This window comes from Triturus cristatus, chromosome 8, assembly GCF_964204655.1.
Source record: "Triturus cristatus chromosome 8, aTriCri1.1, whole genome shotgun sequence".
NCBI lineage: Eukaryota > Metazoa > Chordata > Amphibia > Caudata > Salamandridae > Triturus > Triturus cristatus.
This window is the reverse complement of record NC_140591.1, coordinates 31,148,011-31,164,515: the sequence shown is the minus strand read 5'-3', so window position 1 is coordinate 31,164,515 and position 16,505 is coordinate 31,148,011. Positions and strand designations below refer to the sequence as shown.

General features: G+C 47.1%; 1 protein-coding gene across 1 annotated transcript in view; it reads right to left on the bottom strand.

Annotated features, from left to right (window-relative positions):
• Positions 1-16,505, bottom strand: part of LOC146799887 (uncharacterized) — a 235,665-nt gene that overhangs the window by 85,115 nt on the left and 134,045 nt on the right. The window contains exon 7 of the mRNA XM_085620813.1: positions 1,671-1,760. Coding sequence (XP_085476939.1) covers positions 1,671-1,760 — 90 coding nt within the window. The remainder of the gene's footprint in view (positions 1-1,670; positions 1,761-16,505) is intronic.

Genomic DNA, 16,505 nt, shown 5'->3' with positions numbered 1-16,505 from the left:
TTTGTCAGAAGATATAGTCTGACATTTGACCCCTTGCTTTGAAGCTCAGTAAGAATGACAAATTAAATACAGCGTTTAATGGCATCTTTAGTTATTGCTTGGACTTTCACGGCCCACAACAAGTTGGCTCGCAACCGACCCCCAGTTTGGGAAACACTGGCCTAGTGTATTTATGTCCCCATGTGTGAGAGAGGGTAAAAAGAAAGAGAGTGAAAGAGGCTTGATAGTGTGCAATTTTATCCAAGAATCACTGGGAGATAGGATGAATTAAAGTGGCTAAAGAGCTGTATAACACTGTCTGCCATCAGGAGGAAGAGTGATTAAAAACACTATTAGCATCAGTCTGACCATAACAGGAGAAGAGACATTATAACGTGGCAGCATCTATTAAAGTCAAGGGTGAGGTTACCAACACTCTCCACAGTTTCTTAGGAACTACCAAGTACAAGTGATTATGTAGTGACCCTCTTATTTGTCTCACAGAAGGTTATCAGATGCTGGTATGCAGTGAGCTCTTCACAAGGAACAGTGGGAGATGAAACACTCAAGCAGCTAGCATGTCAATGGCAGTTATTCATTCCCAAAGTAAGCGTAATTAAAACTCAGTGGCATTTGTAACGGAATGAGCTTAGGAAAAATGAAATCTTTAAGTGTTACAAAACAACTCCAAAATAATTTAAGCCAATGTATCCCCCAACACAATCTTAAAAACAATTATCAATGGGCGAAGTCACTTATTACAGTGATACCCAAACAGTGATGCAAATGATATGTAACACTATTTTAAGTTATTTAACTTTCCAAGAAAATTGCTATCCCTGTTATTCGACTTTTCCCTTCCTAGATTAGGCAGTTGATTCAGAGTCTTATGTTGCCATGAACCTTTGTTTACTGCACTACAGGAGGCAGTGCTGCCCACCAACCCCCATATCCAAATCAATCAAAGTTGTTAAAAGAACAAAACAACAAGTTTAAATCGTAAATGTGCAATATCCATTTGTTCTGGTTTCTCTGTAAAATGCTTTGATCCCCTTTGGATCAAAGCAGCAGATTACAAAAAAAGTAATGAATAGACACATAAAAAAAAAGTCTTACGAAGGCCATCACTACAATATACTGACAGTCAATATGCCAGAAGAAAATTGAAATTGTTAAGGGATTAAGAACTAATTTTTAACTTAAAAATACAAGTAATTACAATGACAAATATGTTGAATTTAGGAGAGCTAGATTTGCTTTAACCCTTTGCAGTGCTTTTTAAACTTCTTCATGAAAATTGGTTTTATTGGTGCTTTTTCTATTTTCTTTGTATCTCTACTTTGTCTTGTACTGGCTTCCTTTGATTCTATGACAAATACGAGGTCAATATATTCGCTGATGATTATTTACAAGAAGAGAATAGGAATTGGTGCCGGAGGAAAGAGAAATGTAACAGTAAGACTGAATTCACTGTAAGACACAGGAGAGACTGAAAAATAAATCAGATTCTGGATAAACCTGGTCACATGTATGACAGCTAAAAAAGGCAATTCACTGTACAAATGTAGTATCATATAATGTACTCAGAATTCAAGGGGAGCAGAGGCCGACTATAGTAAGAAATGGGCATAAAAATTGAACAGTTACCCATACCCCTAATTGTGTTGGGATGCTAACAGATCTTCCATTACCTGTGCTGACATTGCTGCTGTCGTGTCTTCGGCCTCCATCAACAGGATCCAAAAACTTCACCTCAGGCTCAGATGAGAGAGAAGGAAATCCTGGAATATGTAAAACCGGCACATTTCAGACTCTAATACTGCTCTCACTGTATTCACAATTAATTCATTGCTCCTTTTCACTGAGGATTGGAGGTGTGATTCGGTTTCATTCCTGGCAGGGGAAGGAAAAAACACTTTTGTGTAAAAAGTTTGTTTTAGTTTCTTTGTAGTGGGGGTGTGTTCTAACAAAACCTGAATCCATATGAAAAATATGTGAACAATTAGTCCTCAAACAGATGCTAAGCACACAGTCTAGGGGTGAAAAAAGGTTACTCCCTCGAGGTAAATCAAGAGTCAGATTTCTGAGGAAAGTAAAATAGCGGAAGAGCACCATTTAGAAGAAAATATACTGCTTTACTACTAAACTTAAAATAGGAGTCCTTGATAATTACTTTGGACAGAAGAAATAGTAAAGTATCTCAAAATATGCAAACATTAACCTCAAATTTAATACATTCTTGCATTCATAAAGCAACTCAGGATGAGTAAAACATAACTACTGGCGATGACATTCAGTACTTAAATTATATAATGAGTGTTACAAGACATTATGAAGGGCTGAACGAGCCTAAAGCCAGCGCTTCAATTCTTCAACAGTAGGATATTTGCTGTGGTGTCAGGCCAAATTCCTCTATCCATAGCCATATAGAGACGCAAGGCCTTTTTCCACCATCCAGCAATAGTTTCAATGCTCTTTGTTTTAAATTTTGACGAAAGATCTGTAATGATAGGGATGCTTTAGACAAACGAGGAACCTCTTGCTGAAGATGGTCTTTGCTAATGACAATGACTTCAATGGTCTTCTAAAGTTAGACCACCGCTGGTGGACAAGGCTGTATTCAAAATGAAAATGCAACAATGGGTGTTCCGGACCTCCAACAAGAGTAGGAGCCTAGAAGCCCTACTTTGACCAATTTAGCTGTTGCCCATAAGGCACTGAACAAAATGTAGAAGAAAGTCAGTCAGAAAGTTGGTCTGAGAGGTAAGAGGCGTAGTGATCTTAATGTGTTCTTCCAAACTAGACCTCATGTTGACAGATGATCTATCCCTAGTGCTTACGGCCAAACCATCTTGCCATGCACTACTGGGTGGTGATGGGTCTTTTGAACAATATATCTCGAGGGCAGAGAAACAACGGAGTCTCGGGGAATGGGGCTCCAAAGACACTCTCACTGAGCCGGCCCTGGAGGAAGGGGCCCAGAAGGAGCTTGGGGAGGGGGGCCGCGTGCATCACTTCTTTCTTGGGTATCTATATAAAGTGACTCAAACACATGGACTAATCTAAGAACAAAAATAGATTTGCATTACAATGTTTCGGCTTCTCTCTTCCTCAGGTTCAACAAAATTGTTTGCTCAGTGGCTGCACAAATTAGACTGCTGGATTTTCAAAAAGCATCATGAGTGAAGATTCCATTTGGAGGGTGGAATCAATGCAGTTCTGAGATCTCTTGAGATATATTGTATTCAGGTGGTATTGTCAGTGATGTTCAATCCATCTGGATGCAATAATTTTAAACAGTACATCAAGAAGTTTTCTCTGGAGTCCAGTAGTTCTTCCTTTAAGACATGTTCCACACATAGTTGACTCTGTGTAGTTATAGTTAGAACCTAGTTACAATAGGAAAAGCATGATAATAGCTTTGGCACTGATTGAGGAATCTTCACAATACTTTCCCAAAACATAAGTTCATCCATCTCAGCTCCTTCTTGGAAAGTTTTGGGGTGATCCATCAAGTAGAGGCAGAGAAAAAATGCTGGTCCCAAAATGAAAATTCCCCATGCAATTTTCCATACAAAGATTGAACAGCAATACCACGAAAACGGCTGAACAGGATTACACCAAATTTGACAGAATGCTGGATCTCAATCAATCAATCAATCAATCAATCAATCAAGCATTTGTATAGCGCGCTACTCACCCGGTGGGTCTCAAGGCGCTTGGGGGAGGGGGGTCCGCTACTGCTCGAACAGCCAGGTCTTGAGTTGCTTCCTGAAGGAGAGGTGGTCTTGGGTCAGACGGAGGTGGATGGGGAGGGAGTTCCACATCTTGGCAGCCAGGTAGGAGAAGGATCTTCCTCCTGTTGTGGCTCTTCGGATGCGGGGGACGGCGGCGAGGGCGTGGCTGGTTGATCGAAGCTGGCGGGTGGGAGTGTAGAAGGTCAAGCGGTCGTTGAGGTATCTTGGGCCTTGGTTGTGGAGAGCTTTGTGTGCGTGGGTGAGGAGTCGGAACGTGATTCTCTTGCTGACGGGCAGCCAGTGCAGGTTTCTCAGGTGTACGGAGATGTGGCTGTGTCGGGGAATGTCCAGGATGAGGCGTGCTGAGGCGTTCTGGATGCGCTGGAGTCGTTTCTGGAGTTTGGCTGTGGTTCCGGCGTAGAGGGAGTTGCCGTAGTCCAGTCGGCTGGGGACGAGGGCCTGGGTGACTGTCTTCCTGGTTTCGGTGGGGATCCACCGGAAGATCTTACGTAGCATGCGTAGGATGTTGAAGCATGATGCGGAGACGGCGTTGACTTGTCTGGTCATGGAGAGGGAGGATTCCAGGACGAAGCCCAGGTTGCGTGCGTGGTCTGTTGGTTTGGGTGCGCTGCCAAGGGCAGGGGGCCACCAGGAGTCGTCCCAGGCGGAGGGTGATGATCCCAGGATGAGGACTTCCGTCTTATCTGAGTTCAGTTTCAGGCGGCTGTTCGTCATCCACTCGGCTACGTCTTTCATCCCTTCGTGTAGGTTGGTTCTGGCGGTGGCGGGGTCGTTGGTGAGGGAGAGGATCAGCTGGGTGTCGTCGGCGTAGGAGATGATGTTGAGGTTGTGTTGGCGTGCGATGGCTGCGAGGGGGCTCATGTAGACGTTGAAGAGGGTGGGGCTGAGTGATGATCCTTGTGGTACGCCGCAGATGACTTCGGTGGCCTCGGATCTGAACGGGGGTAGGCGGACTCTCTGTGTTCCTCCGGCGAGGAAGGAGATGATCCATTCCAGTGCCTTCTCCTGGATACAGATGTTATTGAGGCGCTGCACTAGGGTGCGGTGGCAGACCGTGTCGAACGCCGCGGAGAGGTCCAGGAGGATGAGGGCCGTTGTTTCCCCGTTGTCGAGCAAAGCTCGGATGTCGTCGGTGGCTGCGATGAGGGCGGTCTCGGTGCTGTGGTTGGCCCGGAAGCCGGACTGCGAGTGGTCGAGGGATCCGTTCGTCTCGAGGAAGGCGGCCAGTTGTCTGTTGACGGTTTTCTCGATGACTTTGGCCGGAAAAGGAAGGAGCGAGATGGGGCGGTAGTTTTTGAGGTCGGTGGGGTCCGCTGATGGTTTCTTCAGTAGGGCGCTGAGTTCGGCGTGCTTCCAGCTCTCTGGGAAGGTGGCGGTGTCGAAGGAGGCGTTGATGATGTCCCGCAGGTGGGGTGCGAAGACGGAGTCGGCCTTGTTGAAGACGTGGTGAGGGCAGGGGTCGGTTGGAGATCCTGAATGGATGGAGTTCATCGTGCGGATGGTGTCTTCGGTGTTGACCGGGGTCCAGGCGCGGAGGGTGGTGGTGGTGGTGGTGGGTGTTGTTCCGGTCGTAGGGTGCGTTGGCTGTGTGCTGAAACTGTTGTGTATGTCTGCGATCTTGCTGTGGAAGAACGAGGCGAGCGAGTTGCAGAGGTCTTGCGAGGGCGTGATGTCGTTGTTTCTGGCGCTGGGGTTCGAGAGCTCTTTGACGAGGTTGAAGAGTTCCTTGCTGTTGCGGGCGTTGTTGTCCAGTCGTTCCTTGAATGCGGATTTCTTGGTGGCGTGGATCAGCTGGTGATGTCTTCGAGTGGCGAGCTTGAGGGTGGTCATGTTGTCTGTAGTTGGGCCTCTGCGCCAGGCTTTCTCGAGGGCCCGGCAGTTCTTCTTGGAGCTCTTGAGTTCGTCGGTAAACCAAGATGCTTTCTTGGTGCTGGGTCTGGCGGGGGGGGGGGGGGGTCTTCAGTGGAGCGAGGTCGTCTGCGCAGTTGCTGATCCATTTCGTGAGGTTGTTGGCGGCTTGGTTGGGGTTCGCTGATCTGGTGGGGGGGTTCTGGCTCAGGGATGTGGTGAGCTGGTCGGCAGTGATCTTGTTCCAGCTTCTGCGGGGGACCAGTTGCGGGTGGTGGTGAGTCGTGGTCCTTCTGAAGCTGAAGTGGCACAGCTGTGGTCTGTCCAGTGGAGTCCGGTGGCGTGGCTGAAGGTGATGTCCTTGCTGGAGGCGAAGACGGGGTCGAGCGTGTGGCCGGCGTAGTGGGTGGGGGTGGTCACCAGTTGCTTGAGTCCGAGGTTGGCGAGGTTGTCCAGCAGGGTGGTGGTGTTGCGGTCGTTGTTGTTCTCCAGGTGGAAGTTGAGGTCCCCGAGGAGGATGTAGTCAGCGGAGGGGAGGGCGTGCGGGCAGATGAAGTCGGCGATGTCTTCGCTGAATTGTGTGTGAGGTCCCGGGGGTCTGTAGATGAGGGTGCCTCTGAGGGTGGTCTTGGGGTCGGTGTGGATCTGGAAGTGCAGGTGTTCGGCGGCTGTGAGGGTGTCTTCGGAGTTGGTCGTGATGCGGATGGTGTTCTTCTGGACGATGGCGATGCCTCCTCCATTCTGGTTGGCGCGGTCCCTCCGGGTGATCTTGTATCCGTCCGGGATGGCGATGTCGGGTGCTGAGGAGGCGTTCATCCAGGTTTCTGTGAGGAAGGCGACGTCTGGGCATGTGGCGTCGAGCAGGTTCCAGAGTTCCACTGCGTGCCTGCGGACGGAGCGGGTGTTGAGCAGGATGCACTTCAGGTGCTTCAGGTGGTTGCTGTTGGTGCTTGGCTTTGCGGGTGCGGTATGGGTCCGGATGCAGGAGAACTTGCAGGATCGGCAGGTGAAGGGTCCGTGGGTGCATCTTGGGGTGGCTCTGCAGCAGCCGGGGCTCCGGCCGGTGTTGAGTGCGATGAGAGTGGCGGCGTTGTAGGTCTTGCGGGTGGGCTGGCATCTGCGGGGGCCAGGGGGTCTGGCACTGGGCGCGGGCCGGGCGCAGACGGGCTTGCCTTAGGCGCGCCTTCGGCGCGCCAGCGGCACGCACGCTGCGCGCGTCCGCTGCGCGGCCTCCATATGAGTGGGAGAGGGAGGGAGGAGCAGCTGGGAGGTGGGAGCGGGGCGGCCAATAGGGTGCGAGGGGGGCGGAGCTACGGGACGTGGCGGCCAATAGGGTGCGAGGGGGACGGAGCTACGGGACGCGGCGGCGGGAAACGGGCGGCGAGGGGGAGACGCGGGGAATGACAGAAGAAAAAAGGGACACAATCTGGGCACCAAAGGAGAGGGGAACAATCAAGGCATCAAAATACACAGGTACAGTGGGGGAGAATCACTCACTCGTGGGTACAGAAGAGAGGGAGGGCACAGTCACTCTGACGCAGGCAGACACAATGCAGCAGCGGTCAGTGGTCACACAGGGGGCTGCGTGGCGGTGAGGGGAGCGACCTGCCTGGTAAACAGGGTCAGAGGTCGCTCTCTCTACCGCTGCGCGGCCTCCATATGAGTGGGAGAGGGAGGGAGGAGCAGCTGGGAGGTGGGAGCGGGGCGGCCAATAGGGTGCGAGGGGGCGGAGCTACGGGACGCGGCGGCCAATAGGGTGCGAGGGGGGCAGAGCAACGGGACGCGGCGGCGGGAAACGGGCGGCGAGGGGGAGACGCGGGGAATGACAGAAGAAAAAAGGGACACAATCTGGGCACCAAAGGAGAGGGGAACAATCAAGGCAGCAAAATACACAGGTACAGTGGGGGAGAATCACTCACTCGTGGGTACAGAAGAGAAGGAGGGCACAGTCACTCTGATGCAGGCAGACACAATGCAGCAGCGGTCAGTGGTCACACAGGGGGCTGCGTGGCGGTGAGGGGAGCGACCTGCCTGGTAAACAGGGTCAGGATCTAAGAGCCTGATTACGAGTTTTGAGGTCCAACCCCCCGAAAACCGCAGCCTCAATGACACCGCAGTACCAGTGGTCTTCAGACGGCCGTACTACAAGTTGACCACAGCGTCTGCTGTGTTACACCATACTTTTCCATATGTATCGACACATGTGTGAATATTTCAACAGCATGTGTCGTATGCACACATATGATGATACATGTGGAAAAATACCACCTACTCATTGTCGGAGTCTGACTCATATGCGTGCAGTCCTGGCAATGGGTATATCGTACAAAAAGGACTTAACTGTAGCTCCCCACAGACAGGGTCCTATTCTTTGGGGGTAAAGATGCTGTTGTATGAAGGTGGAGACCTGGAGAAAGGGATATACTTCAACTGCTGCAGGAAAGAACAGGAAAGGGGCGACTATGTACCTCAAATTCTTCATTTCTGCCGACCTTTAGATGGTGGTCCCACAGCTGCGGTCAGCTTGTGGAAAAGCCAACTTATAATATAAACGGCAGTGTAGCTTCTCTGTACCGCCCTAGGGCAGCTGTTTTTCCCCTGACTGCAAGCCCGGTATCTGCAGTGTGCTTGCGGTGTCAGCAGTTCAGCCACGGTCTTTGCAAAGGCAAGCAAACCAACTCGTAATACGGCAGTTGAGCCGCCGAGCTCGCAGTGGTCGGACTGCGACCGCGGATACGGCGGTCCATGAACCGCCAAACTCCTAATGAGCAAAACATAGAAAGTCCACCCTCAATAAATAGAAAATACTAACCTTCCAAAGATTGTTCTACACTAAGTGGAGTATGTTTTCCTAAGGATGTACAGGAAAACAATAGGTTATTTTAAAATAACTCCCGATGATGAAGCACCTTTTGGTGGGTAAGGGTTAGTTTAAAAAAAACCTAGAAAATGAAAAATAAATTAGCGGTGGGAGTAGCTCATTTATTATTCACTGCTCCGGCAAGGGTCGTCTTATAATACCCTAGGGCATTTATAAATTATATTTTTTTGCTGGTGGTGTCCCTAGAAGGAGCACCACCAAACATTTATTTTAAATGTTTTTTTTCCACAGTAAGACTTCTAGGTCATTAAATCCATGCCCCAGGAGACCGTATGATATTTTTTTACAGCACTAGGAGCTGGAGCTCTATGCTCTTCATCTGGAGTGCAGAGCCCCCTTGTGGTAGGTTCTATGACTGCATTTTGTGGCCTGAAAAATGTTATAAGCAAGACTCAAAGACATGTTGATGCTTTTTAATAAACATTTAAAAAAAAATAATTATAGCCTACTTAAATTAAAATTAAACCAAAGGTTAAAGTTACATTATATTTGGGCGAAGATGACAGTTTAAACATACTGTTCTAAACGAACATAATCACTGAAATTGACCAGTTATAGTTATCTCAAGTAACTAGAGCTTGTACAAGAAAATAACTATAACTTGCGCCCTCGCCATGCACTGCCTATGACATCACATATTGCAACACTGAGGACATGTTCTGAGACATTATTGGCAACATCACTGATGACAACTGAACTGACATCATTGATGACAACCCTGTGTATGGTAGGGCCGCGAATTATAGTTACTGTAGGGGTCCAGTTATATTTGAGATAACTATAACAGGTTAATTTCAGTGATTTTGTTAGTTTATATATATTATCGGAGGCTATATAGATTCATCATTCCCTTTAATTTGCCTTTACCAGATATTTTATGAAACAATTCTGTTTGTAGGCTCCTGCAACCCCACTCTTCCCAAATGAAGAAAAAAAAAAAATTGAGCGAAGTTGGTTAGAAGACTTTGACTTGAAGTATGTCACATATTTTAATTTTGTTTTTTTATTGAAAATCAGTACCAAGCTGTGATTTATAAATACATGATAAGCATAAAACTGACTATTATACATAATTAATTTGCCATATACAAATTTTCCATTGAAATTCCACCATCAATTTAACCAAAGAAGAAGAAGAAGAAGCAAAAAAAAAAAAAAGACACAAAATAAGTAGGAAAAAAAAGACAAAGCCAAGAAAGGATACTCCTATACATTTCCCCCTTTCTCTGTAGTCCCACCTCTGAAAGGGACCCAGATACCCTCAGCCTTCTTAAGGGCACCTACCCTTAAGACATATAGTTATTTGTATTTGCTAACTGGATTTAATTTTAATATCCAGCTTTCACATAATGGTGGGACCAAATATTTCCACTTTAGAAGAATCAGTGACTTGGCTACTAATGACCCAATTCAAAAAAGCTGTTGTTGTAATGTTAAAAAGCAATTTGAGAGCAAGGTCCCAAATAATGCCACTCGAAGATCGGGTTCAAAAAGCCATAATGTACCCTCACACTCACTGGTCGAGGAGACATTTAGTGCCACCTGGCGCCAGTTTCGATCACTACTTTCCCAAGAATTCTGAGAACCGACATGTCACAGTTATGTACGAATATTGAGACTCGCAGAATCATCCCATACTGAAAGAGATGAAGTCACACAATGAAGGACCCACACGCAGACACAGAGGCATTGCTAGATGCCCAACTATTGGTACTGGGGTGTTTGGGGCGGTAGTTTTAGGGGGGAGTTAATTGTTTATCTTAATGTCATTGAAAGATGTCATGCCTCAGCCAATGCTCTTATACCTGTTCCAAAACTATAGATATGTAATGTGTGGCATGTTTTGAAATGCGATAATGACAGCAATAAAACAAAGTCAAACCCCCCCCAAAAAAAGCCATAATGTTATTCCAAAAGTTAAATAATTTTGAACAGAGAAAGATTACATGCGCCCAGTCTCCACAAGAGCACCCACATCTCAAACAGATAGCTGACAAGGATGGATACAACTGGTGCATGCGGTGAGGGGCATCATATAGAGCCAATTTTGAGTAAAAAGCCATATGCTTAAAATCGGCTCCACGCACAGTCTTATTGGCCATAAGATTGTATCTGCCCCATCCTCCCTTCAGTATATTGTGCAATTGAAGGAAAAGCTGCCAAAGCAGTAGACTCATGCAGATATATAATTTGGTATCAACTGCCTATCCCTATTAATTTGTCCACAAAATGGCTTTACTGATGTGTTCCTTGATAGCACTAGACATATGTGTGTTCATGGATTTGGAGATAGGAAAATACAAGGTTGGACGTAATACTTTCCCTGTCAACCGCGTCCTAGTTCCAGGTTTAAGTTGTCCTACCAATAGAAATTTACATTGAGTAGGATACCCAGCCTTTTCCCATATCTTGATAGTGCTCTTGTAGAGGGATAAGCCTATTAATCCACATTTGTTCAAAGATATTGAAGGGCGGATCAGGGGGAAGCGGCATTCTCCAGGGAGCTCCCTAAATCTTCTAGCTATAATATGTGAAAGCTTGTATACGGAGTACCTTTGGGCAGCTTTGGAAATTTGAGAAAAACAGGTCGCTGAACTTCAAATTCCCCCATCATCTGCTGAAGATAAAAACAACACGAAGAGGGGTCCCCCACTGCTGCCCAATTGAGCCAATCAAGAAAGGCAGCTTACACGCACAAGGAAGTGCTAGCCCACCATACGCTACCGACAGCTGAAGCGTCAATACTTTACTGCAGGATTTTTTCCTTTGCCATAAAAATTGAAGCAGCAATTGGTCGAGCTCAACAAAAAGGATTATTTAACCAAGATTACTACATTAGAGAAGACTAAGACAAAAAGAGGAATTGACATTTTGAAAAATCGCTTCAGTCCCAATGATAGTAAGAGATAAATTCTGTCAACTATTTAGCAGTCTACGAACTTAGCTAAGAATAGTAGCATGGTTTAATTTTAAAAAATCTGAAAATGCGTGTGAAATAAAGATCCCTAAATATCTTTTAGGAGGAGATATCGAAATATTTTGTTGCATTTCGAAGGGAAGAAACTTAGGGAGCAACTTGATATTAGTTCTGTGTGCGATGATCTCACAGAATTGACTTTTATTTAATAGGAAAAGTTAGAAGGGACACCACACTGACATCAAACCGAACTCAGACATGCCATTTGTTTGGCTGTCAGTTGTTGCTCCCAACAGAAACTGGTGTAAGTTAAGCTAAACACATAAAACAGGCAACTAATATGCACATACCCAAAATAGCATAGCTGTGTAATGCGGATATCTTCAAGACCATTCCCATCATCGCTAGCCACAAACTACTACAGAGAAACATGGTAAAGAAGGTACAGGTGGATCTCATGCTTTCAACCCGGCTTATACAGACAGCAATGCTGCACAATGTCAGCATCTAACCACTGGACACCGAGCATGCTCCTGACCTACAGGAAGTGGTCGATGAGACTCTGTGGTCCCTCACATCTCTAATATCAGCATCATGGACCCACAGGGTAAAGATAACAACAAGGCTACTCAGCCATTTAATAAGACTACAGATGATTCCTGATTGCGGGGTAAACTAGAGACAACAAAATGAACAAGACAGAGAACTAGAACAAAAGGGGGGAACCAGAGGCAGGAAGAGAACCATGGCTAGGGGAAGAAGCATAAATAATGGGATGGATCCAGAATCGTTCACAAAAAACAGAAGCAAGAGAGAGAATCAGAGACAACCGGCAGAACTAGGTGAAAGATACAGACCGAGAGAAAACAAGAATCAAGGAATGGAATAGGAACAAATAGGTGGAACAGAACATGAGGCAGAAAACATAGCCAATGAGAGGAACCAGAGAAACAGGGCAGAATAAAAAGAGGGTTACAAAATCAAAGGCAATATCAAAAGAGGGAAAAATAGGGAACCATAGACAATCAAAGTGAATTACAAACAGGGATCACACATAGAACAAAGAACAGGAACGTAGCGCTACTGGAGCAAGCAGAGCATGGAAACAGGACAAAGAAATAGTACAGAGGAGGAGGGTACCAGGTCCTTTTACCAAGCATAAAATAGGAAATTAGAGGAAGAAAACAAAGGGGTTGAAACCCAGGAGTAGGAAACAGAATTGTAAGAAGGAGCAGAAACAAGATAAGCGAACCAGAAGCAGAAGAGAACCCCTTGGCACACACTAGCCAAGAAGAACGAATCAGACATCGGGGAACTAGTGAAGAGAAGCAGAATGCAGGGAATAAACCAAACTACACACACACACACTGTTCGAAACATCTGTGAGTACTTCTGCTCCTGTGTAGGAATGCCTTCAGCTACCTACACCTGGATAGCAATAACTAGATCATAATAAAAACATTTTTCCAAAGCGTCTGCAAGTGCTTCTGTTCCTGTGCTGACGTGAGAATGTCTTCAGATACTTACACCTAGATAGCAATAACTAGATTTGGAATAAAAATATTTTTTACGCACATAAGTAAAAAAAAATAAGGAAAAAAGACACAATGGATACACACCTCTTTGTTTTCACATGCTCATTATATAGTTTTAAACAGCACTGCTGCATAAGATCCTTTTCGCATAATTTTATTAACTTGAGAAGAAGAGTACTTTTTTTCCTCTCTTGGAATCGCATTTATGGTACGTTTTTTAAAATCCAGAAAAAATATACTCCCACATCAAAAACCAGAAGCTCTGCAAAGATACCTTCATGCACCAAAAACTCCTGATGATCCACATTAGAAAGAACATTGCACAAACACCTAACACACCCTTACATATGATGCTATTAAGGGGTTCATAGTAGAACTAACTATCTAAACAGGTCACACAACAGAACACATTAAACTCGTTCATCTCAGATGTGCCACACAGTTATCTCCCACGGCTGTCCCTTCAACAAGTCATGTAAAAAGCAATAATAAACAAACACCATAATTAAAAGTTAATCTTCCCTGAGCACCCTTTGGGAGGCAAGTAAAGTTACTATTCAGGGAGCAGCCAGAGGCCAGGTTCAAACACACAGCGACTTTCTCAGAACAGCCGACTGCCCTTCTCGAAGCGCAGGCAACCCGTCTGGAGACTAGTCCAACCAGGACCCCAGACGACTTACAGGACAGGCAACTCGCGAGCATACACGAAGAGATTAAACAAATCTCGCTAGAATCGTCCAAAATGCTATGGCGCTCCTCTGTTGCCAGAGTATACGGCTGGGGCGACAAGAACGGGAAACTATTGCATAGACTGGCTTCGTACCTTCTGGCCAACCAAATAATTCCCGAAGTCCGTGACCTCTATGAGGCCACCAAGCACTCGTCACCTGCAATCGCACAAGCGTTTGCAGACTACTATGCCCACTTATATTCAGCCCGTAAACCTGAAGCTTCCCTCCCGGACATGCTTGACCAGATGAAGGTCCGTCTCCCCCGCATAACAGACACTGAGGCGGCCGGCCTGGACCTCCCTTTCGCCCCAGGAGTAATACACAGTGCAATCTCCTCGTTAGTGGCTGGGACAACGCCGGGCCCGGACGGATTCCCGCAAGAATACTACGCTACCTATCGGGACCTGTTGGTTCCTCATCGCTCCAATCTATTTCAGCATGTTGCAAAAGTTGGATCATTCCCCCCTGAAATAGACATGGCGACCATTTTAGTTATCCCCAAAACCCAACTGCCTTCGTCAGCCTGCGCAGACTACCGCCCGATTTCGCTAATTAACACAGAGGTAAAGATATATGCTACAATCCTGGCACAACACCTGCGCCCGTTCCTTAATAAACTGGTCCACCCGGACCAATGCGGCTTCATGCTAGCGCGCAGCACCAGATATTGTTTGCGGCGTCTCCACCTGGCCGCCAATTACTTACCCACTATTTAGCAATCCTCCTTGTCGACTTTGAAAAAGCCTTCAACATGGTCGACCGGCGATACCTGGATGACATACTAATAATGATGGTCCTAGGTCAACACTTTCGGCGCTTTGTTCGGGTCCTCTATTCCAACCCCAGAGCCAAAGTGTTCTCCAACTGAGACCTCTTGGAGGCATTCCCGGTTCAAAGAGGCACAAGGCAGGGCTGTCCCCTCTCGCCCCTACTGTTTGCGCTGGTGATGGAACCTTTGGCGTGCCTTATTCAGACTGATGACTCAATCCAGGGCTGGTCCTGGGGGAGCAATCACACTGACAAAATTGCTTTATACGCAGATGACGTCCTGCTCTTCATAGCAGACCCAGCCTACTCCGGCCCTGGGTGCCTTCAGGCCCGTTAAGCCATTGAGAACGTCTCAGGCCTCCGGTTCAACCCGGCAAAATCGACCTAGGAACCCCATCACCTCTCCAGGGAGTGCTTTGACTGGCAATCAACCATTGCATCATCAAGCAGCAAGCAAACCACTCTTCCAACCCCACCTTGGCTTCCTTGACTCCGCTTCCTAGTGGGGAGGACTTCTCAGTGCACTTCTCTGAAAAAACTAGGAAAATTGAACTGGAGCTGCAACCGGTCACTCCCATGTTGAGGCCTCTGAACTACACCGCATCATCAGCGGAGCTTGTGGTTCCCTCGGCAGTTTCCGTACGCTCTGGTTGTTCTCCCAAAAACGATACCTCTGGGAACTCATTTATCCTGCCAGATTACACGGAACTGCTCCACGATATGGCAACACTAAAACCTTCTAATCACTTCAGCGATCCACTTCCTGCTAAATTTTTTAAAGATCTCTATTCGGCCATTCTACCTCTGGTCGGGGATCATTCATGAATCTCTCCTGCAGGGGAGGATCTCTGCTTGTCTCAAAATTGGGCAAGTCACTCCCATCCCTAAGAAGCCCAACACTGATTTATCTGATCCCAACAACTTCCGGCCTATCACCAGCATCATGACCTAGCCTAATTGCTTGAGAAATGCATCCACAAGCAGCTCTGCAACCATATAGAGAAATTTCAACTACTTGACCTCTAGCAATCGGGCTTCAGAGCAGGGCACAGTACTGAAACAGCACTAACTCACATTGTGGATGATGCCCTGAAATTCCTTGATCAAAATGTCCCTTGTCTTCTGATCCTTCTTGACCTGTCCTCTGCATTCGACACCATCAAACATGAAAACTTGATTAATCTTCTTCAACATAGGATGGGTTGGGGGCGTGGCTAGCAGCCAAGCAAAATGGCCGCAGCCTAGGAGAGCTCCGTGACAGAGGGAACCTTCCCTGAAAATCCGATCATAAATCCGGCAATCTAATGGCTGAATTGCAGCGGCGCCGCAATCGGAGTGTCCCGGGAACGGATCGAGACACTCCAGACCTTCGTTGGACTACCGGCTGCCAAGTTGTGGAGCACGACGTAAACGGGCCTTCCCATAAGATTGGGACCGGGGCCTTGCGTACATCTACGGCCTGCAGCCGTGAAGAGACTGGAGACCCCAAACGCGATGACGCGCGAAAAAGATGTGACTTGCGTGCCAGCCCCACGCTACTTGGTGGCCCGAGAACAGAGGTGAGGTGCAGTGATAAAGCCTTGGAGGTGAGCTCAATAAATCGAACTCCGGCCGGATGCTGCTTTAAGAAAAACCCGACCTGTGAGGAGAACATGCCTGGGGCGCCCCGGATTGAGATAGTGCGGTGAGGAGTGACTATCCAAACCAGCTGCACCCTCAGGGACCAGAGAATTACCAAACTGCAGGCTCTGCTGTCTAGTGGTTGGCACAACCACAATTGGTGACTAAATGTAAGAGGTAACAGAGTGGATAAAGGAGGCAAACTACCGTGGATGGAAGGGAACAGCAGGGTCACTAAAGCTTAATATAGTGCGGATGAGCTTCACATACCTTGCAACAGTGACCACTTACCGCAGGTGGTGGCCAGGCGGGCATCCCCTGCATTGCCACCCGCAGCCTTGGACGGCCTGCAGCACATGATAAAAACCCCTTAAGCGACGAGCCTCCTGAACTCGGACTGGTTTACATAATATAACTACCTACTGACTCCTACGCCTGCAACTTGCACTGCACACTAAGCGACTGTGG